Consider the following 20,397-nt stretch of genomic DNA (forward strand, 5'->3'; position numbering starts at 1 on the left):
AGATTAAAGTTAAAAAGTTGAATAAAATAATGTTAGAATATATTTTTTAATATTATTTTTGTTTTGGGATTTGAAAAAGTTGAATTTTTTATTTTATTTTTTGTGGAGATTTGAGAAAGTTGTAATGATGAGGTGAGATGAGATGAGATGTTTTTCGAAAACAAACAAGGCTTTAAATGTTTTGACAATCAGATTATATGACCAGCCGGGAATTTTTATTTATTAATTACTTTAAAAAACCGTGTAATTATCATAACACATTAAATCTTTGTTATTTTTTTAAAATGAAATAATATTTACACAAATATAATGCATAAATACTGTACATTTTTTTAAAAAAATAGTAAATATAAGACTTATATAAAAAATTAATTTTGTAATAAGATCTAACATGGGAGTTTGTTTCAGGTTATAAATTATTGGTAGACCCTACTTTTTTTAAAGGAGTGAGTAGTACTTACATAACCGTGTATCAAGCATTGTGCATTTTTAAAAGAATTATTATATTTTTAAGTCAGTGTATATCAAAATTTAATATTTTTTAAAAATTAAATTAAATTATATAAATATTTTATTACATATATTATCTACATTGATTTATAAATTAAAAATTTCATTTAAAAAAAAATTAGATCGGACTGACGGGCTCGATGAAATTAAATAGTGCCAGGCTGGCACGGAGAGAAATTTAAAAAAATTTGAATGGAGGTCCAAAATCAAGAGCAAGGACAAATGTTCCTTTCAAATCTTATGATCCAAACAAAAGTGTACAGCATAGGACATTGACATTTGACCCTGTTTTAGATTACCTGTGACGACAACGTTTCGGTAAAATCCCAGAATTCCCCTCTTCACACTCTTTATCCAGTGTCTTATTAGAAGTGTAATGATGATGGTCTTGAGCAAAAATCTAAACCGAAAAAATGGACGCATGTCGCGTTCTGATAAACGACACCGCTTTCAAGTTTTTGAACTGCACTACGAACGCACAGAGAGACAAAAAGTGTCGATGGAGGAAGGTGAGGCAGGAAGAGAGAGAGAGAGAGAGAGAGAGAGAGAGTGAAAGGGAGGGAAAATGGGAAAAGCAACGGGTCGTTGCTTCGTTCGAAAGCTCTCTCATCAAGCTAGCAGTCTTGTCTTGGCTAGTCACCAGTCATTGTCACATTTAACTCCCTCCACTTCCCATTTTCCTACCTCTCTCTCACTCTCTCTCTCTGGCCTTCTCTTACCTTCCCTTTATATCCCATTTTGCTCTCTCTCCCTCTCTCCATGTTCACCTTACTTCTTTGCCTCTTCACTGCCGCAAATCCGATACTGGTAATGTATATAGACCGAAACCCTGAGGGCACTCGTACTCCGTCCTCTCGAGGTTCTTATTGCTAAAGGGTCACCTTCTTTTTCTTCTTCTTCGGTGGTTCTAGGCTATTTCAGGTAAAAATATCCGCATCTGTGACGTTACATTTTTTGGTATCTTCGGGTAGAATTTTTGGGTCGAAACAAATGAACTTTGTTTTCACGGAATGGGAGACTTCATAGAAAGATTAGGAAGCTAAATCTATTTTAGCTCTGTCACTCGGCGACTTTTTTTAGTACCTTAATCACGCTGTGTGTGAATAAAAAAGACAAACACATTCCCCAGAAGGATGATTTTACTTCTCTTTTTTCTGTTGTTTATGTTTTTCAATTCCTATGTTTTTTTGTTGTTTCTTTGTTATTTATTGTTAGGTATCGAAGTGGCTTCGAATTTGATATTTTGATGATCTTATCCATTCTTTCTCGTTCGACGGCTAAACAGAAGTATCTTGCCCTGTGCTGACGGCAACCTATTCTTTTTTTATCGTTTTTTTTCCTTCAACAATATTACATCACAAGTTTCCTTTGTATTTCCTCGTTGAAGAATTATATTTACAATGATACACGGGTGCTAGTGTGTGCACTCTCCTGCGCATCTTCGTGTTCTATATTTTAGGAACTGTCTTAGCCACAATTTGTATGTTTTTCAGCAATTGATTATGCAGTTTCTCTTTATTGCTTCTTATTCTCGTGGTATTTGATACTGTCGTGTTGGTTTGGTAGTGTAATTGGGCAACAATTATAGTGTAATATAGCTAAGCATGCCATTTGCTCATTTGACAAGAAGATCGCCAAAGAGCCCCGTGCCAGTTGTATGTGAAAAATATTCCGGCTGTATGTGTTCGAAGGATTTATACCTCTTAGGCCAAGGTCAATAAACTTTTTTTTTTTTTTATAGATAATCAAAATACGTGAGAACGTTATTTATATTTTTCCAACACTGAGAAATGGATGGAATAGTTACTGATGCACTAATCCTATTTTTAATTAGTCATTTTATGAATGCTGAAATGTAATGGAAGGAATACACCTTGACAATTGTTTGCATCTCCTAAGTACTTTTATTGCTCAATATTACGTTTTCCCATTGAACAAAAACCATATTTGACAAGTCAATAATTTTTTTTGTTCTTTTAATTCTTCAGGCGATGTAAATTTTTGAAGCTTAATTTGCACACCAAACTTAAGGATAAGTGCCAAGGCAATGGTGTAAGTTCCACCAACCTACTATTTCTAGTAGACTGTGCCATATTTTTATAAGTAATTATTAGGTAGTCTTGAAATTCAGACACCTTGTAATCCTATCCTCTTAGAAGATGCCATATCATTAAAAAAAATACTGCTTATGGAAGTAAATTTAATGACATGACATCTTGTGATAGGATGTGAATACCACATCATCCATACTTTGGGAGTACCCACCTAAAAATTTTTCATTTTTATTGATAATGAATACCTTATACGCTAGTATGATATTTTGTGATTTATAATGTTTGTTGACCATTTTTTTTTTCTTTTGATCATTTGTTCAAAATTTTCAAGACAGTAATGTGATAGGGCAGAGCAAACTTAATTAGTAGTATGCATTTACAAAAGAACATTTTGGCGAATTTGAAATTAGGCTTCAGCTATAATTGACTCACTAGTTTAGATATTTCCTTTTTCGTGCAATTTGGTCTGGTCGTCAATATCTTTGAAATTGATGTTTTCTTACTATTTTGTAGAAGAGTACATAGAGAGCTGCTGATTAGAAACATTTATTTTGTCCAGGATAGCATAGACAACAGAACTCAAATAGTTAATTCAGATGAGGCAAGTTTAAAGAGGCTTATGGAAGAAGAGAAGCTGTCCGAGAAACAGACAAATAACAAAATTGTCACTGATAAAATGAGACACTCACAACCAAAACCTGTTAATAGTTTACTCAGAAACCATGGAACGGAAAACAAAGCTTGTCAAGGGTTGTGCGATATACCTGTTCCGGTTTGGGAAGATGTAGTGAATACAGAACGTTATCCGCCTTCTCATAAAAGAATTGTGGATATCTCTTTAAACAAGCTCATACCATCAGAATCAACAAAGGAATTATGCAAAGAGGTACATCCTAAAAAAAGAAGATCTTATGGTTGTAAAAGTATCAGCTGCGTAGACTATGACAGGACGAAGGACATTAATCTTCAGCCAGCGCAGACTAATGAAGCAGAGGAAACTAGAAATCATAAGTTCGCTGACAGAAAATATCTCAGCAGAGATGAGGCAGGCCACGAGTCTAAACAATTATCGGATGCACTGAAGATTTTAAATTCTAATAAAGAATTATTTATAGAACTTCTTCAAGACCCAAATTCACTGTTAGTAAAACATATACACGGCTTACGGAATTCTCAGGTAAAAGGATCGCAGACTCAATTTTTTCCTGGGGCCGAATTGTCTGAATATCAGATATGTAACATGAGACAACATGAAGAGTCCGCCAGTCCTGAAAGGTTGAAATGTTGTGATAGATACCTTCCTAAAAGAAAAGGGGATCCAATACCCTCAGACAGGATAGTAGTCTTAACTCCTGGTCCAACAAGCATCCAAAAATCTTCTGAAAGAATCGAATCCTACTTCTCCTTGCAATATCCTTTTAGCTTGAGAATTAGGGGACAAAGTGCTAGACCCGCACTTTTTTCCTTTGGTCGTATAAAAAGGAAGTTGAAAGCCGTGTTGGGGGTTAGCAGAAAAGAGCGGCACTGGATGCCAATCAAGAAAAAATTAGAAAAATCTGTGTGCGACTGCAAGGGTTCAGAAGATGGTGGCAACAGACTAAATACTAAGGTTGCTGGAATAAAGTCGCCTAGTGATGTCGACGTTTGTGGAATGGAGAAATCTTCTCTTGATGTCAGGAAAACAGACAAGACACAAAAACATGCCCTCTTGCCTACACTCAATCCTGGAAGGGACTGGGAAATTGGCTTTTCTTTGGGGCAAAAGAGATTTTCCCCATATGGCAATCATCAAATGATCTATGAGAACAAGTGCGAGTTTCAGAAAGAAAGGAAACACAGTTGCTTAAAACCCAATGATGCTATGAAACCCAATGATCCATTGCAAGTTCCTGAAACAAAGCCAAATATCTCAGAGAATCATTTTGCTGATATCAAAGTCAAAGAATATGATATGAGCCCAATGTGTACGAACTACCAACTTCTTACATTGAATTTGGTCGTGTGTTCTCTCTGATTTGAACAGATCATCATTGAACTTCTGCAGGTTCTATGAAGAGTTTAAAAACTAACGATCTTATATGACCAGGTGAAACCAAGGCTTTGGATGTGCCCTCTGAATCACATAGCACATACCAGGCTGGCCCTAATCATGGCACTGGCACACTCTACGCATGTGAGAAAATTGGACATTTGGAGTCATCAAGACTGGTAAGTTGCTCTCATTAATTGCCTATTGTCTGTTGCTTTTTTGTTTACTCTTATTAGTTTCCATCAACGTGCTTAATGGGCTGTGGTCTCCTTCAGCATTCATCATCAAAGAATCAACAATTAAACTTTTTATCAGAAGTTTCTGTGTCAAACTCTTCAAGCTATCAGAGAGTGGAAGATTCTGAAAACCAGAAAGATCAAGTGATGCAGCCGAGTCAGCTATCTGTTCTTGAGAAGGTGTTTACAGAAAATCTCGTTAGCCCGTCAAGCAACATATACCAACCCGGTATGCTTTCATATCGGGAACTATTGCTAAAATTACTTGTAGTCCTTATGTGCTTAATTCTGCATCTGAGATAATCAAGTTGACCTTCTGCAGCTGAGTTACCAGTTGAAGCACTACAAGTTAAGTTTGAAGGCCACTATCCTTGTGCTGAAGAAAGGCACCCTTTAGGCCCCAAAATCAATGTAACAACTACTATGAATGGTGATGTGTCCTACTCTGAGTATATAAGTGCAGTATTACAAGCTTCTGGCTTGAATTGGGATGAGCTGTCAATAAAGTGCCATTCATCGGAGCAACTTCTCAATCAATCCTTATTTAATGAATTGAAGATGTCAAATAACCAATTCTGTGGTGATTTTATGCTCCTCTTTGACTGTATAAATGAAGTCCTACCAGAGGCTTGTCAATCTAATTCTGGATCCTCTCCTTGGATGCTGTGTATCAAACCAATAATTCAACCACTTACCGTGGATAAAACTGTGATTCAGGAGGTGAGAAAATGTGTTGATTGGTACCTTCTTCCACAGCCACCACCGCGAACACCACAGCAGCTTGCTGAGCAGGACTTGGCAAGATCTAGAACATGGCTGCATATTGGAGAAGAAACTGAAGATATTGCTATTGAAATGGTAGAAGGTGCCTTGGAAGAATTGCTGATGGAAATTATCCTTGAATTGTACATTTGAAGCATTATAGATTCGTGTATTGCACCAGAAGAATTAGGTAGCTTGGATGGGTTAGCACAGCTGGATTTTCACTTGATTTCCAAAATTCAACGGCCTCTTTGGAGTCATTGCTTGATGCACAGTAATCATTACGTGGTGTTTCTTATTTGGAAATTGTTTCAGAGGGATAAGAATGAAGCCTTTTTCTGACTTAGAGGAGGTCGGTGGAAGCAACTTTGAATCTGTTTCATGGTTCAAGCTTCCTGCACATTGTAGAATTTACTCTCAGCCTCCAAAAGCTATCAATAATAGGGTTCTGTAGGGTTTCCTTGATCTTTGCCATTTATCATTCTAAAAAAGTCCTTACTGGATGTAATATTTTAACGAATATACTAGTGCGAAAATTATTTCCATTTTTCCTAATACTGGGGAGACTTTTTGCTTGAATCCCTCACTAGTTCTTAGTGGTACTTAGGCATTTTCTGTGTATATTTCATGTGTACTTGGGCTATGCCTATTTCTATTAATAAAGTTTTACTTTTACTTATAAAAAAATCTTTTTTGATCATCATAGTTTGTATGTGTGTAGGGAGCAAGAAAAGTCTTTTCTCAAGGTTTTAATTTAGTTTGTTGGATGAAGCTGCTTATACGTGGCTACAGAATTTTGAATTTGGAATCTAAACACTTCAGTTTGGCAATCTCCTTCCAATTCTTAGTAATTCTTTCACATTTCATTTTTGAAGTTATTGTACAGACACTTGATCTGCCTAGCATTTTTCTTTTCATCTATGAAAGCATTAGTTGTAATATAGAAAATTATAGGGCTTTTGCTTTATATAAATTATATCCTAGCAAGCACTAGCACTAGGTTACTTGCAGGTGCTTCTTGTCAGAGCTGCTGTGTAGCTGTACATCAGTAAGTATGCAAGGATTGGTGTCAGATGCTTCTCTTTTTATTAGTATTGATGGTAGATGCTTCTGCTTTATACTGATTTGGGTCTTCGCAATATTAAGTCCATTATCTTTATATTTGAGCTTATGCCCCATGGTTAATCCTTAGTAATGAACCAGATGGATATGTATGACATTGCTTTCCAAACATGATTTTTTATCACTTCATAAAACTCTTATTTCAAATTTTTTTTTTTTTTTTTTGTTCCAAATAAAATTGTACCCTTGAAGAGTTATGCTATATACTACACCCATATCCCCCTTCCATCCCATTATGTTGTTGTGGCATTGGCCATTTAGCCGTTGTTTTTTTTTTTCTTGACAAAACAAGAGTTGATCAAAGGATGTAGTATATAGCATTTTCATATGAATATACACTCACCATTATTAGTTGCATCTTAATGTACTAATTGTGTAATTCATGACCGTGATAGGGATATGTTCTACAACCAGATAGACTCCACATGGGGATGAAGCCTGAAGGTATTGCTGCTTTTGCTTGGTTTTACGAGTTTTTTTTCCTAGTCTCAACTTGAATTCTCGAGGATACCCCCTGTGGAAGTTCTGCTCAGAGAGTTTCCTAGAAACCGAGATATGTCAGAGAAATACGGAAGGGGAGCTGGAATTGGTGAAAACCTCTCTATTCAGTTGGATGTGTCCAGTCCAGTTATTTTATGTTTATTTATTTTCTATTTTATTTTGGTCCTTTTTTGGGATATTTCAGGCTCTAGGAGCTGAGAATATTACTTTCAATGGTTGGGTCGATTGCTTGGAAAATCTGTCTGAAAAAGCATCTGATACTCTAGCTCGTAGCAATCCCATTGAAGAGGGTTGATCCTCCCGCATCATATGTTGCTGGTTTGTTTCATTCCTGCTACTCTGAAATGGAAAATATCATAAAAAGTTATGAAAAAAGGGTGGGAATCTCCCAACTATAGAAATGGAAATCAGGAATTGAATTTTCAGATTTTCTCTTGTATAGTTTCCATATACAGGTATGTGCCATTTTCTTTTCTATAAACTTCCTCTGCTTCTTAAAAAAGACAACACAATAAAGTTATTGTGCACATTATTCATTATTAACTTAATTTTCGGGGACACATGCTTATTAGGCCCTTCTGGAATGGAGGTCTCTATTTCGTTTATGACACCAACTGCATTTAGTATAGAGGGATGATCTGTCATGCCCAATCTAACAGTCAAATCATTTATGCCCTTTGGTGCAAAGCTGAATACAACTCCTGTAGGAAAGTGCTTACTTAAAATTGAGTTTTGTCAAATAAAAATCCTTCCATATAAGAGACACATTTATTGTCTATCAAACAAAAAACAATAACAGGTTATCTGAATTGAGCTTGAATGGAAATTTATTTGCTTTCAAAGAGCCAAATGCCAGCCAAAGACAGCTAATAATCAGTTGGACTCTATTTGTCAAGACTGGGGGCTCTCTAATAAAAATCGTCAAAAGTTATCTTTCTTAGCTAGTTACATTGTCTTAAAAGAACTCACATTCTTTTTTTGTTCATAGTTATTGAAGGAAAAATGGATGCAGGATTCAGGACAATGGCTGCTAAATATTTGAAGAACACAACAGTTTTACTGCTGGCAATATTTGCTCTCCTTTTAGACTCAGATGCAGTCCAAGGATGGGGAGCATTGTCAAAGGAAGAAGATTTGGAGCTGGATAGACAGCTCAAACTATTAAATAAACCTGCAATAATGAGTTTCCAGGTATGTTTAGGATTCTTTAGTTTAGACCATCTTTATTTTTGAATTGGGGAAGTCACATTTATTTTGTACTTGCAGAAATGTTTTCTGTTATTAATTTGTCATTACTAACAGGGGTAATGTTTTTTTTTTTTTTTTTGGTTTTACAGGGGTAATGTTTTTAAACATTTAAAAAATTTAAAATTTGTCGAGGGCTTTGTTTTGTCACCCTGAATGCTTTCTTTTTACTAAAACGACATGTTTATGCAAATTCTCTTTTGTGTTCAAATGAATTTGACGTATTCATCCTTGATCTCTTGCTTGTCAATATTAAATATTTTCTGAGGTGAATACAGAGAACTTTCTGATTGATTTTAAAATTATTGAGCTTTTCTGTAGGTGTAGGACTCTGCCAAAAATTTACTAATTACTTTCTCATAAAACACATACTAATTTATTTAGCTGTAGGAGTCTGCCAAAAATTTACTAATAACTTCTCATAAAATATAAATACTAAATTTGTTACTAGGACTCTGATGCAGCCATAGCCTACGTGAAATGGTAGATTAATGCTGTGGTTGTTTCACTAAGTTTTGGAAGTAGAGTTCTAGGTTTTCCATCTGACCACCTTGAGGTACCTGCATGCAAATAATTCAAAATTAACATGTATTTATTTGGTTGATCAACAGACTGAATATGGAGATATTGTAGATTGTGTTGATATCTATAAACAACTTGCATTTGATCATCCTTTGCTAAAAAACCATACAATTCAGGTGAGCAATGTTTCTTCTCTTTAGTCTTTCTCCATCTTGAAACATCTCGGATTACGTCTGCTTTATCCGCTTAGTTTCTGAGAAACATCTTGGATTACATCAGGTTAATCTCTATTGCTGTATGATTGTATGCCAGATGAAACCTGAAACCATTCCAGATGAAGCTTCAAGAGCTGATACACATTCAAATGATGTGCCCAACGACATATCATGCCCACATGGATCGGTGCCCATCAGAAGGAGTACAAAGGAAGATCTGCTGATGGAAAACTATTTAAAATCCTTGGGAATGAATTACAAACATTGGTACACCTCCACAATTGACATAAGTGGCCATCATGTAAGTAAATCTGGCACTAAAAATACATCCTAGCCCTCTTGATTGCAAACTTGTGCATACGAAACTAAGGGGTCATCAAAGATTTATATAGGTTGTTTTTTTTTTTTTTGTGAATCATTGATTTAAGAGGTATTAGTAATTTTTCATTTCTCTAATCCTTTCATTCTTCTGCATTTAGTCTGCAGCCCTTACATTCCAAAGCCCAAATTATGGAGGAAAAGCACGCATAAATGTATGGAACCCTCCCGTGACGGCTGATCAATTTAGCTTGGCTAGAATGTGTATTGTAAATGGTCATGCAGAGGAAACCAACAGTATACAGGCTGGGTGGGGAGTAAGTAACAGCTGCAAACCAAAACCAATTTTTTCAGTAACTGTTCAGTCTGAAAATTTTATTATAGAAAAATTCTACTTAGCAGCCCTACACCACACACCTGCTGAGGGAAAAAAAATACAAACCCACGATAGCATGTGTGTGGTTAGTCATATATTATATGACTAACTTCATTATTTGATGGTACAATGAAAAAATGGGTTCACAAAGATGGGTTCCTCTAATTTTTTCTTGATATTTGCAGTATATGGTCTACAATGAATCTAAGACATTTTATACATAGTTAAAACATTTAAAAATAATAAATGTTTTAAAAGTTATTTATATAATTTTTAAATTAAATATGGTCTGCGACTACTTGGTTGCTACTGTTGCAACCCTTGAAAGGCCATGGCAATGTAGATTTACTTCTTTAGCTCATGCTGACTAAATTTTGTGATATTTAAATTGCCTTGAATTTGTACCATCTGGTTAATATCTTAATGCTTATTTCTCTTTTCTTGCATTTACGTAAACCTTTGCAGGTCAATCAATTTCTATATGCAAACAACAGCAGGCTATATACTTTCTGGACTGTAAGTTTTAAACTTCATATTCCCTACTTGCTTTGCTTCTTTCCATGTCAATCCATGTCATACAAGACTTCTTGAGCAAGTGTCCTCTTACCATTTTTGTTCTCTCCATTGAAATGTTACCATAAAACCTCGCAGGCAGATGGTTACCAAAAGAGTGGCTGCTTCAATATTCTTTGCCCCGGATTTGTACAAGTTAGCTCCGAAATAACCCTTGGCCTCTCACTTCTACCAACTTCTACATACGAGGGTCCTCAATATGACATGTTAATCAGTTTATACCAGGTGAATTGCCTTCCTTTGTTTTCCCATTTTCAGTGTAGAAAACTCGACACACTTCAGAATCTTTTCTGAAATTGCTACTTTCATGGTAGGATCAAACTACAGGGAATTGGTGGTTCATGTTCCAAGACAAGTATGTAGGTTATTGGCCAAAGGCGATTTTCACAAATTTGGCCGAGGGTGCCGATTTCATTTCATGGGGAGGTCAGGTTTACAGCCCCATGAAAGAAGGCAGCCCGGAAATGGGGAGCGGCCATTTCCCAGAAGAAGGTTATGGGAAGTCTGCATATATCAATCAGATCAAAGTTGTCATCAATAAAGAGATAAATGGGTTCGTCGATCCATTTGACAGTGATACTAAAATTTATGCAGACAAACCATGTTGTTACAATGCCATCCATAATGTGCGCAAGGATAATGAGTGGGGACATCATGTTTATTTTGGGGGGCATGGGAATTGCACATGTTAGGTGAAGAAGACCAGCAGGTTTCTTCCTTCCTGTTCCTGCTTGGCAATGACAATGTACTGAATGAATCTGCTAATAAAATATGAGGACATGTCATTGTATAAATTGCACATGAGAATGCTCCTGTCCAAATTTCTGAAGAATATGGTCTGTAAAAACATACCGGTTATTGTGGGACACAGTTGCGTCTTGTCCGTCTTCTTCCTTCAGTTTTACCAACTGTTTCCCGCGCCCATGATGTAGTCATAAAAGTATTTATTAGTTTTGTCACTCATCATCTCACACATCATATTTATTATTATTTTATTTTTTGTTTTATACCTGTTAAATTAATTGAATTTTTCTACACATCATCTATATATCACATATTTGATAAGAGAAAAAAATAAAAAATTATGTGTAGTATGTGATGTAGAAATTATGAGTATAATTTTTCAATTCTAATGTGGTAGGCTCTCGCATAGTAGTATAATTATTTTTATAATTTTTAATATAATTATGTTTTAAATTAAAAATATTTTTATAAAATGACATTTTTTTTATATTGCAAAATATATAAGTTATTTTATCAAAATATCTTTTTGAAAAATTGAAAATAATTGGATGCGAATGTAATGATATCATACATGTAAATATATATTAATGATAAAGAAGGAATTTCCAAAGGAATATGAATTTTTGGCTATTAAGAATATCATATGTGTAAATATATATTATTATATATGAAATATATAAATTCATTAATATTCTTTAAAAAAAAAAACAAATTCATTAATATTGTCGAGACCAATAGAAAAATGGTATTTACTATTATCTGTAGCTTTTACAAGGTCCACATTTTTATTTTTATTTTTTCAGGCCCGCTTCCCGCCACTCTCCCCCTAAACCCTACCACTAGGAAAATCCTTAAAAATTCTACCTTTGCTTGTTTGTGTTGTGTTAAACCCTAGCAGCCATAGCTACCACAGCCAACTCCGAAACCAAGGAAACATGGCCGTAGACCCCAAGGCCGTGAAATCGGACCTGGTCCTGATTCTGGACTTCGGGTCGCAGTACACCCACCTCATCACCCGCCGAATTCGCTCCCTCTCTGTCTTCTCACTCTGCATCTCCGGGACCTCTCCGCTCTCCGCCATCACAGAACTCAACCCGCGGGTTGTCATACTCTCTGGCGGGCCCCACTCCGTCCACACACCCGACTCTCCTTCCTTCCAACCCGGGTTCCCTGAGTGGGCCCAGTCCAACGGCGTCGTCGTTTTGGGTATCTGCTACGGCCTCCAGCTAATCGTCCAGAGGCTCGGCGGCGAGGTCAGGGTCGGCGAGAAGCAGGAATACGGGAGGATGGAGATCCACGTGGAGAGGAATGCCGCCCAGGGGCTCTTCGGGTCGAAAATGGTAGGGGATAGGCAGGCCGTGTGGATGAGCCACGGCGATGAGGTTGCTACCCTACCCGATGGGTTCGAGGTTGTGGCGCGTAGCCAGCAGGGTGCGGTGGCCGCCATCGAAAACCGGGCTAAGAGGTTTTACGGTCTCCAGTATCACCCGGAGGTAATTGTGTTTTGCTTTAACACGTTTGTAATCGAAGTGAAATTTGGTTTGGGCGTGGGTTCTGGTTATATTTTGGCGTAAAAAGAAGTTATTTTGGAAATTGCTTTTGGCGTGTTTTGTTTAGTACGTAGGTCATGTTTAGCCCCGTTTGGACAGTGCGATGAAATGAAAGATAATTTTAGATGAAAATTAAAAGTTGAATAAAATATTATTAGAATATTATTTTATAATATTATTATTGTTTTGTGATTTAAAAAAGTTGAATTATTTATTATATTTTGTGTGAGAATTTAAAAAAATTATACTAATGAGATGAGATAAAACTGTTTATGTAACGGACCTAAATCTTTCTTCTTTGTGGAGTTTCAGATCATATGAACGTTTTATAGCTGGTTTGGATTTAGAGATGAGATAAGATGGTTTTAGATTAAAGATGAAAGTTGAAAAAAATATTGTTAGAATATTATTTTTTAATATTATTATTATTATTTTGGGATTTGAAATGTTGAATTGAGATTTGAAAAAGTTGAATTGTTTATTATATTTTGTGTAAAAATTTAAGAAAATTGTAATGATGAAATGAGATGAGATTAAACACTTTCCAAATCCAAACGGAAAATAGATGGGACTGATAAGTTTCTTGGGTTTGCAAATGGTTTAATGTGGAGCTAGATGAGTGTGAGCAATGAAATTTTTTCCCCATCTTTACCGCCTGCCATCAGTCAAGTAAAACCTGATAAAAACAAAAAAAAAAAAAGACAAGGAACACAGTTAATGCATGTATTGAAAGTTGAGTTTGTCTCATTCCCCTCATAAATCAAAGTTGTTTCTGATGAGCAGCGTTGCGCATGTTTGTGTATAGGTGACACATTCGCCTGAAGGAATGGAAACATTGCAGTACTTTCTGTTTGAGGTTTGTGGAGTTGCCGCTGGATGGAAGATGGAAAATTTAATGGATGAAGAAATAAATGTGATCAAAAGCACGGTAGGGATCGAAGATCATGTGATCTGTGCCTTATCTGGTGGTGTGGATTCCACAGTTGCTGCTACTCTTGTGCACAAGGCAATAGGAGATAGGCTTCATTGTGTTTTTGTTGACAATGGTTTATTGAGGTGAGAGTGCCAGCAGCTTCTTCTGAGGAAACAATACTCAGTTCCATACTTGTTTTGCTGAACATTTATATAATAATGAAGGGCAGGATAATGTTTGGGTAACATTTATTTATGTTGTAAGCTTCCTTAATATTCTCTTGGTGTCTTCCTCAGGATTTTTTTCAATGGTTTCTGTTTCCTACAGGTACAAGGAGAGAGAACGTGTGATGGAAACCTTTAAAAGGGATCTCCATTTACCTGTTACTTGTGTTGATGCAAAGGATCAGTTTCTTAGCAAGTTAAAAGGTGTGGTAGATCCTGAAATTAAAAGGAAAATTATTGGGAAGGAATTTATTTCCATATTTGATGCCTTTGCCCAAGAGTTGGAGGGCAAACTAGGAAAGAAACCGGCATACTTGGTCCAGGGGACTCTCTATCCGGATGTGATTGAATCTTGCCCGCCACCTGGATCTGGAAGAACCCACTCCCATACAATCAAGAGCCATCATAATGTTGGAGGGCTTCCTAAGGACATGAAACTGAAACTCATTGAACCGCTCAAACTTCTATTTAAGGATGAGGTGTCCATTTCAACCTTCTTATATTTACTTATCTGTGTGATTTGTATCATGCAGTAATGTTATTATGCAGTGATGTTATTTTGGTTGTTGCTTTGTCATATATGCAGGTCCGTCAACTAGGAAAGATTTTGAATGTTCCGGAGCAATTTCTGAAGCGCCATCCATTCCCTGGGCCTGGCCTTGCAGTACGAGTATTAGGTGATGTAACTGAAGGCAACGCCTTAGATATCCTCCGGCAGGTATGTGGTGTTTATCCCTGGATGGACTCGTTGGTTTTCTTGTTTTACCTTTTAATGTTTCTCCCTTATGAATGTTCTTTCAGGTTGATGAGATTTTCATTCAGTCCATCAAGGATGCTGGGCTTTATGATTCAATATGGCAAGCTTTTGCTGTGTTTTTACCAGTAAGGTCGGTTGGAGTTCAAGGTGATCAAAGAACACATTCTCATGTTGTTGCTCTGAGAGCTGTTACAAGTCAAGATGGAATGACTGCAGATTGGTGAGACTTTCTTCAATTTGTTCTTTATATACATTGCTGCCATATGACTTTATTTACCTTATATTGACCTTTTCTGGGTAATTTGGGCATGCAAGTTCTGGAAAATATGGTCATGTCAGCCATTGGTGAAATAAATAATATATTACTCAAACCTGCTACCAGTTGGTTGTGCATGCATATGGAAAGTACACGAGAGGTATATTATATTATTATGGAAGAGCTTATAGCACACAAGTGTCCTTATTTCTGTCAATAACAGAGGTTTCTTTATCATTATTTTTTACGTGGATATGTTTTATACGGAATTTCCTTCATAACTTCTCCTCAGCTTCTGGTGACTCTTTTCACTTATAAAAAAAAAAAAAGCTTCTGGTGACTCTTTTGAACCATAGACTGGGAATGCTTTGTGAATTCAAAAAACTTGAGCTGGGGTTTGAGACAGCTCAAGATTGAGCAGCTTTGACTGTTTATGCAGTTAGACATATGTGTGCTTAAGCCGTATATCCTAGACACATTCTTGTCGGGCGTGCACACGTACTGAACTGAGGTCTAGCATTCATATGTTTTCCCCTCATGCCACTAGACAGGTAATAGCAGCGTGACTTTTTTTAGCTGAAGCTTACCTAGGATAAGGTGAAGACCAAAAAAGATGTGAAAACCTGCTAGCAAGCACCCAAACACAAGCTTTACGGAGTGTGAACAAGATGGTGGGAGATGTTTTTGAGTGATGAAGAGGGCATTAGTTTGTCACCTCCTCTTATTTAGCATATCATTTTCTCTCTGCAAAAATGTTATCCTTCTGCTCTCCATCCTTGTGAATATGTATACCACCAAGAAGCATCGTGATGGACAATTATTTAGTGTTTTTTTTATGAGTATATTTTTGTTAGCTTGTACATGTCCTCACTTTCTAAGTGAGGCTTCTCCACTGTTGAATTGAGTATTGACTGTCGTGCTGCAATCTTTCAAAAACTAATGTAGGATTACTCTCAATTATCATCAATGCAATTTTAGATACTCTCATGTCTTACCTATCAAAAAACTCTCATATGTCATGCATTTTCTCCCCTTACGAATTGTGAAATATCAGGTACTATTTTGAGCACAAGTTCCTTGTTGATGTTGTACGGAAGATCTGCAACAGTGTTCGCGGCGTAAATCGAGTTGTTCAAGATATTACATCAAAGCCTCCATCAACAATTGAGTGGGAATGATGCCATATCCAAAGCTTATAGTACGATGAGGAGTGAGTTAGAAAATCTGTGGTTGTATACGGATCTAGGTTGTTTACTTGTATGATCAGTTCTTGCCGTTGCCGCTTTACTGCATCACATTTAAAAAGGTTGGCCAGTAGGAATATGAGTCGATCAAAATTTACAGTGCGATGGATTTATTATTGAAGTCTGCTTGCAGGAATGTTACCTGGTTCTCTATAAGGTAAATGATTCTTAATGGACAACGCCATGAACATTCTTTGTGGAAACTTCATAATGATAGCTTATTGTTCTACATTTCAGCTGTAATGATTTCTGAAAATCTAGTTTGCCTTGAAAGGTATGCAACTGTTATGCTTAATTTGCACATAAAATGCTCATTTTTGGTTTCCAACACAATGTGGGTGTGTTTTTGTTTGTTGGTTACTATATATTTTTTTATAACTTTATAATAACATTATGAAATATGTTTGCCAGAGCTTGGGCTTTTTAACCGATTTTAAGACTAGTTTCATTTATTTGTGTCAAATTCATATAAAATTGCCTTTCTTTTGTTTTGCATAAATTCATATAGCTTTTTAATAATATTACTTCTTTTTTTTTTGATACATGGGGAGGGGGATTCAATCCTTAGTTCTTTTAGTGAGAAATTAAGGTGTTGTCGATTAATCCAAAAGATCTTGGCAATTGTAATAATATTACTTCTAACTTAACATATGTATATATAAACTATATGGATATTGTATTAGCTCAAAATCGGTTCCAAAGTTTGGAAGTAAAGTTATAATCTTTCTTTGGTACGTAGCTGATCTTATGACTGTTTGTGTTAGTTCCTGCCCAAGAACCTGGGTACCTGGACTGGAACCCGGGTTTCAAATTCGGATCGGGGCCGGAACCCAGGTGAATACGGGTTTTGGAACCATTTTTTTCCCTCTCTGTCTCTGTCTCTCTCTTTTGTTTGTTTCACGCCCCTTGCAGCCTTAACATTTTTGTCATGAAAGGAACTCAATTTACATGTAATTAATCAATCACAATTGTGAAAATACTGCTTCTAGACAGAGATAGTATGCATGTTTGGATCTTTTTTTCCCAAAGTAGAAAAAGAGCACGAGTATCTCCATAGAATAGTTCGGCCTGTCGCGTAATTGTTTTGGTATGTGTGTGTGAAAAAATTCGGTCTGGATGAACAGTTCTAGTTGATCTCTCCACAAGCTCCAATTGCTAGAAGCAACATTCATTTTTTGATATGAGACTCATTATTGGATTGAAATACGTTATGGATCTAACTAATTTCAATTATATAATCTTAACATAATCAAGTAATTATTTATCAATAATAATCTATGAAAATGGATAAGATTTTGATAATGAAAGTATTTTTTTCATTCAATAACAGTTCATGAATAAACTTTAACTCATTTGAAAAATAAATAACTCGACCGTGAACATTAAATATAAGTAGGTAATAAGCTTACACTTGGTTTGTATTCAAATAAAAATTGAACAAAAATAATTCTAGTATTCAATAATCGACTTGGCTCAATTATAAGAAAGTGGAAGGGGCAGCTTGGGAATTTACGACTGTATTGTTTCCAGTTTTATTTGAATTCTACATAACAACCTCACGAGGTTGGTCCAAGTGACGAAAGCTTTGGTCTTGGAGAATCACTCCCTTCAAGGTTCAAAATCTCATAAGTGCAAACAATCATTTTAGACCATATCTCTTAATGAAAAGTTGGCGATTTAACTAATTCTGTGTAGGAAAATTTTCGAGGGTGCAATGCACGGGATCGAGATTTACCCTGCAGCAGTAGTGGGTCTGAAGTACTCTGCCTTGGAGAGATTACATGACATAAAAATAAAAAAAGAAAATTCTAGAGAAGGCTAGGAAAGTACATTTGAGCAGAGAAACATGGGTCAATAGTAAGGAACATTGAGGGGCTGAAAATCCAATTCCATTTATATGGAATGAAACATAGTGCCAACATGCATGGAGTTGTGTGCAGAATACCACTCATTGCGACCACTCACTCTAAAAACAAACCTGCGGAATGCCATGTATAATGTCATAAAATAAAAATCTTGAGTGCGATACTGACTGGCACTGATATGTAAAGTAAAGCTAGCTCCTATCGATTTAGCAATTATATAGAACAGTTGAATTGCAGGAATGTTCATATCTGATTATGCTGATGCAAAATATGGTTCTTAGTGACGAAATTATTCAACTATGTTCAGTGTGTTCTGACATCATCTACTGTTCTCGATGAGTGGGTAATGTTATGTAGTGGATCTCTTTTTCCCCTTGTTTTCTTGTCTCTGTTTCATTGCTATAATTATGGCTTTGAAAATGGGAAGCTTTGGCAATTATCTTTTCCTACCCTTTCCACACTCACTTTAGAAGCTTTTGCGGCTTACATGATTTTGTTGAAAGAAAACTCAATATAATGGCACGAAAGGGAGCAACTCGAGGATCTTCTTGTTTATCATTGGACAGAATGCCGGTTCAGATGCATGTCTCCTTTATCCTTACATGGAGCAAGACATCTGGTTGGACAATCAAAATTCAAAATGATTCATAATAAACGTTATAATGAATGTTGTTAATAAGAAAAATTATATTCACAAGTCGGTATGTAGAGCATACCCAGTAAAATATCAAGAGCATTAGTAGTGACCTAGTCATTCTTTAGTTAAAACTTGACTAGAAAATTCATTTTTTCTAATTTAGCTAGTTACTTTTCAACAACACCGAATAACAAACTCTCTAAATCTATTATTATTCTATTAAAATGTCGATTTTAGTCTTTTCATTTATTTTAATTCTAATGGTAATTGAAATATTTATTTGTTATTAACAAAATACACATTAATTTTCTAACATTCATATTGTTTCAACTTATATGATTTTTTAACGGTCTTTAATTTTTTTTTTTTTTTTGCAAACTTATAAACCCAACATTGTTCTTTTCGTCCCCTCCATAATCCCAATATTTTTCTACCACAAAATATTACATAGGGATTCATTAGTCTGAGTTCATCTTCAACAAGGAGAGCTAAGATGACTGAGTGCGAGAAATAAGATGGCTTCTCCGAAGAAAAATATTTTAATGTGAAAAAATGATTTGGCTAGAGATTTGGGTTGGCTATATTTAGCTATTCAAGAATGTAAAAGTTAAAATTACTATAGATATGGCTAGCTTGATGCAGATGCATTTTAAGCAAGCTAGCAAAATCTTGACTAAATTTTGATTATGCGTAGGTTATTACTAATGCTCTAATATGATATAATTTAATTTAGAATTTAAATTTTAAAATCTTAATCTTACAAGTTAAGTGACGTGTATGATGTGTCCTACACATCAACTTAAAAATAAAATAATTCTATTAATAAATTGTATAGAATTTCAGGTGATGGAGACAACTCCCATGATTTACAAAGGGATTTATGAGGACTAAGCATGTGAAAGAAAATCAATTAAAGTTTGAAAAAACAAAACAACTTAAATCTCCTACATGCGTGTTTGGACATTATTGCTTAGCAAGGCCAAATCCTCTTCTACTTTGAAAATCCACTTTCTTTTTTGACGAACAAGCAAAAGAGGGACTCATCGATGCTCTCACCTTATTTTTCTCTTCTTTTTAAGGTCTTTGACTCATTGTTAGGGTAGCCGTAGGAGACCCTTTTTTAATTTTTAATTTTTTTTTTCCAGACAATGATCTTTTGCCACCGAATAATAATAATTCACCTTTGTGGCTTTGCTTGGTGTTATCAGATCAATGATTGGTCCTGCTTTTGAGATGAAAAGAGTGATCTAATGAAAATGCGCATGCATCAACATGTTTTATTAAATAATTAAGGTTTTGAAAATAAACCACAACTAACTTCTTCATTTTTACAATTCATATCAAAATCTTCTATATTTATAGATTAATTACATGTTACAGTTCTCAATTCTCAAACATTAGTCTTCAAATAATTTTGTTTTTTTTAATATTTTATCCTCTGAACAATTACATCTCTATAGAAAAAAAACTGATGGGCTCACAACACATAATCGAGGGACGAGTAATTCTATGTATCAATTACTATTAATTTACACACTCCTTACTTAAAGCTTTTTTTTAGACTATGAAGGTATTTTTTATAGAGTGTAGGGTGTGAGGCAGTGAATAGTGACCGATGAGAAGAATTTTTCTCATGGCAACGCTATGTAAGCATTGTGTCAGCGTTCTATATTATTTATTTGGTTCTGAAACTTCATCCTTTTTACAATAACCTAATCTTGTCTTCTATATACTCGTTTGGGGA

At 35.5% G+C, this 20,397-nt stretch overlaps 3 protein-coding genes across 4 annotated transcripts; all 3 read left to right on the forward strand.

Annotated features, from left to right (window-relative positions):
• The first annotated feature begins 1,161 nt into the window (after positions 1-1,161).
• LOC121234326 lies at positions 1,162-6,278 on the forward strand. Its single transcript, XM_041130229.1, has 6 exons — positions 1,162-1,431; positions 2,499-2,562; positions 3,124-4,528; positions 4,651-4,772; positions 4,869-5,058; positions 5,152-6,278. Exons 3-6 carry the CDS (start codon positions 3,184-3,186, stop codon positions 5,742-5,744), a joined length of 2,250 nt encoding a protein of 749 aa, XP_040986163.1. The 5' UTR covers positions 1,162-1,431; positions 2,499-2,562; positions 3,124-3,183; the 3' UTR covers positions 5,745-6,278.
• Positions 6,279-7,723: 1,445 nt separating this feature from the next.
• Positions 7,724-11,257, forward strand: LOC121234329. Of its 2 annotated transcripts, none has more exons than XM_041130234.1 (7): positions 7,724-8,405; positions 9,071-9,157; positions 9,294-9,497; positions 9,676-9,831; positions 10,356-10,406; positions 10,542-10,688; positions 10,778-11,257. In XM_041130234.1, exons 1-7 carry the CDS (start codon positions 8,217-8,219, stop codon positions 11,153-11,155), a joined length of 1,212 nt encoding a protein of 403 aa, XP_040986168.1. In that variant the 5' UTR covers positions 7,724-8,216; the 3' UTR covers positions 11,156-11,257. The 2 variants fall into 2 exon arrangements, with proteins under 2 accessions (XP_040986168.1, XP_040986169.1); XM_041130235.1 differs by having other exon boundaries at positions 9,676-9,729.
• A 736-nt stretch (positions 11,258-11,993) lies between these two features.
• On the forward strand, positions 11,994-16,563 carry LOC121235292 (GMP synthase [glutamine-hydrolyzing]-like). Its single transcript, XM_041131625.1, has 6 exons — positions 11,994-12,700; positions 13,563-13,813; positions 13,998-14,373; positions 14,481-14,612; positions 14,696-14,871; positions 15,962-16,563. The coding sequence occupies exons 1-6, from the start codon at positions 12,143-12,145 to the stop codon at positions 16,083-16,085; spliced, it is 1,617 nt and encodes a 538-aa protein (XP_040987559.1). The 5' UTR covers positions 11,994-12,142; the 3' UTR covers positions 16,086-16,563.
• Positions 16,564-20,397: the final 3,834 nt, after the last annotated feature.

Source organism: Juglans microcarpa x Juglans regia, chromosome 6D (assembly GCF_004785595.1).
Source record: "Juglans microcarpa x Juglans regia isolate MS1-56 chromosome 6D, Jm3101_v1.0, whole genome shotgun sequence".
In the NCBI taxonomy this organism is placed as follows: Eukaryota; Viridiplantae; Streptophyta; class Magnoliopsida; order Fagales; family Juglandaceae; genus Juglans; species Juglans microcarpa x Juglans regia.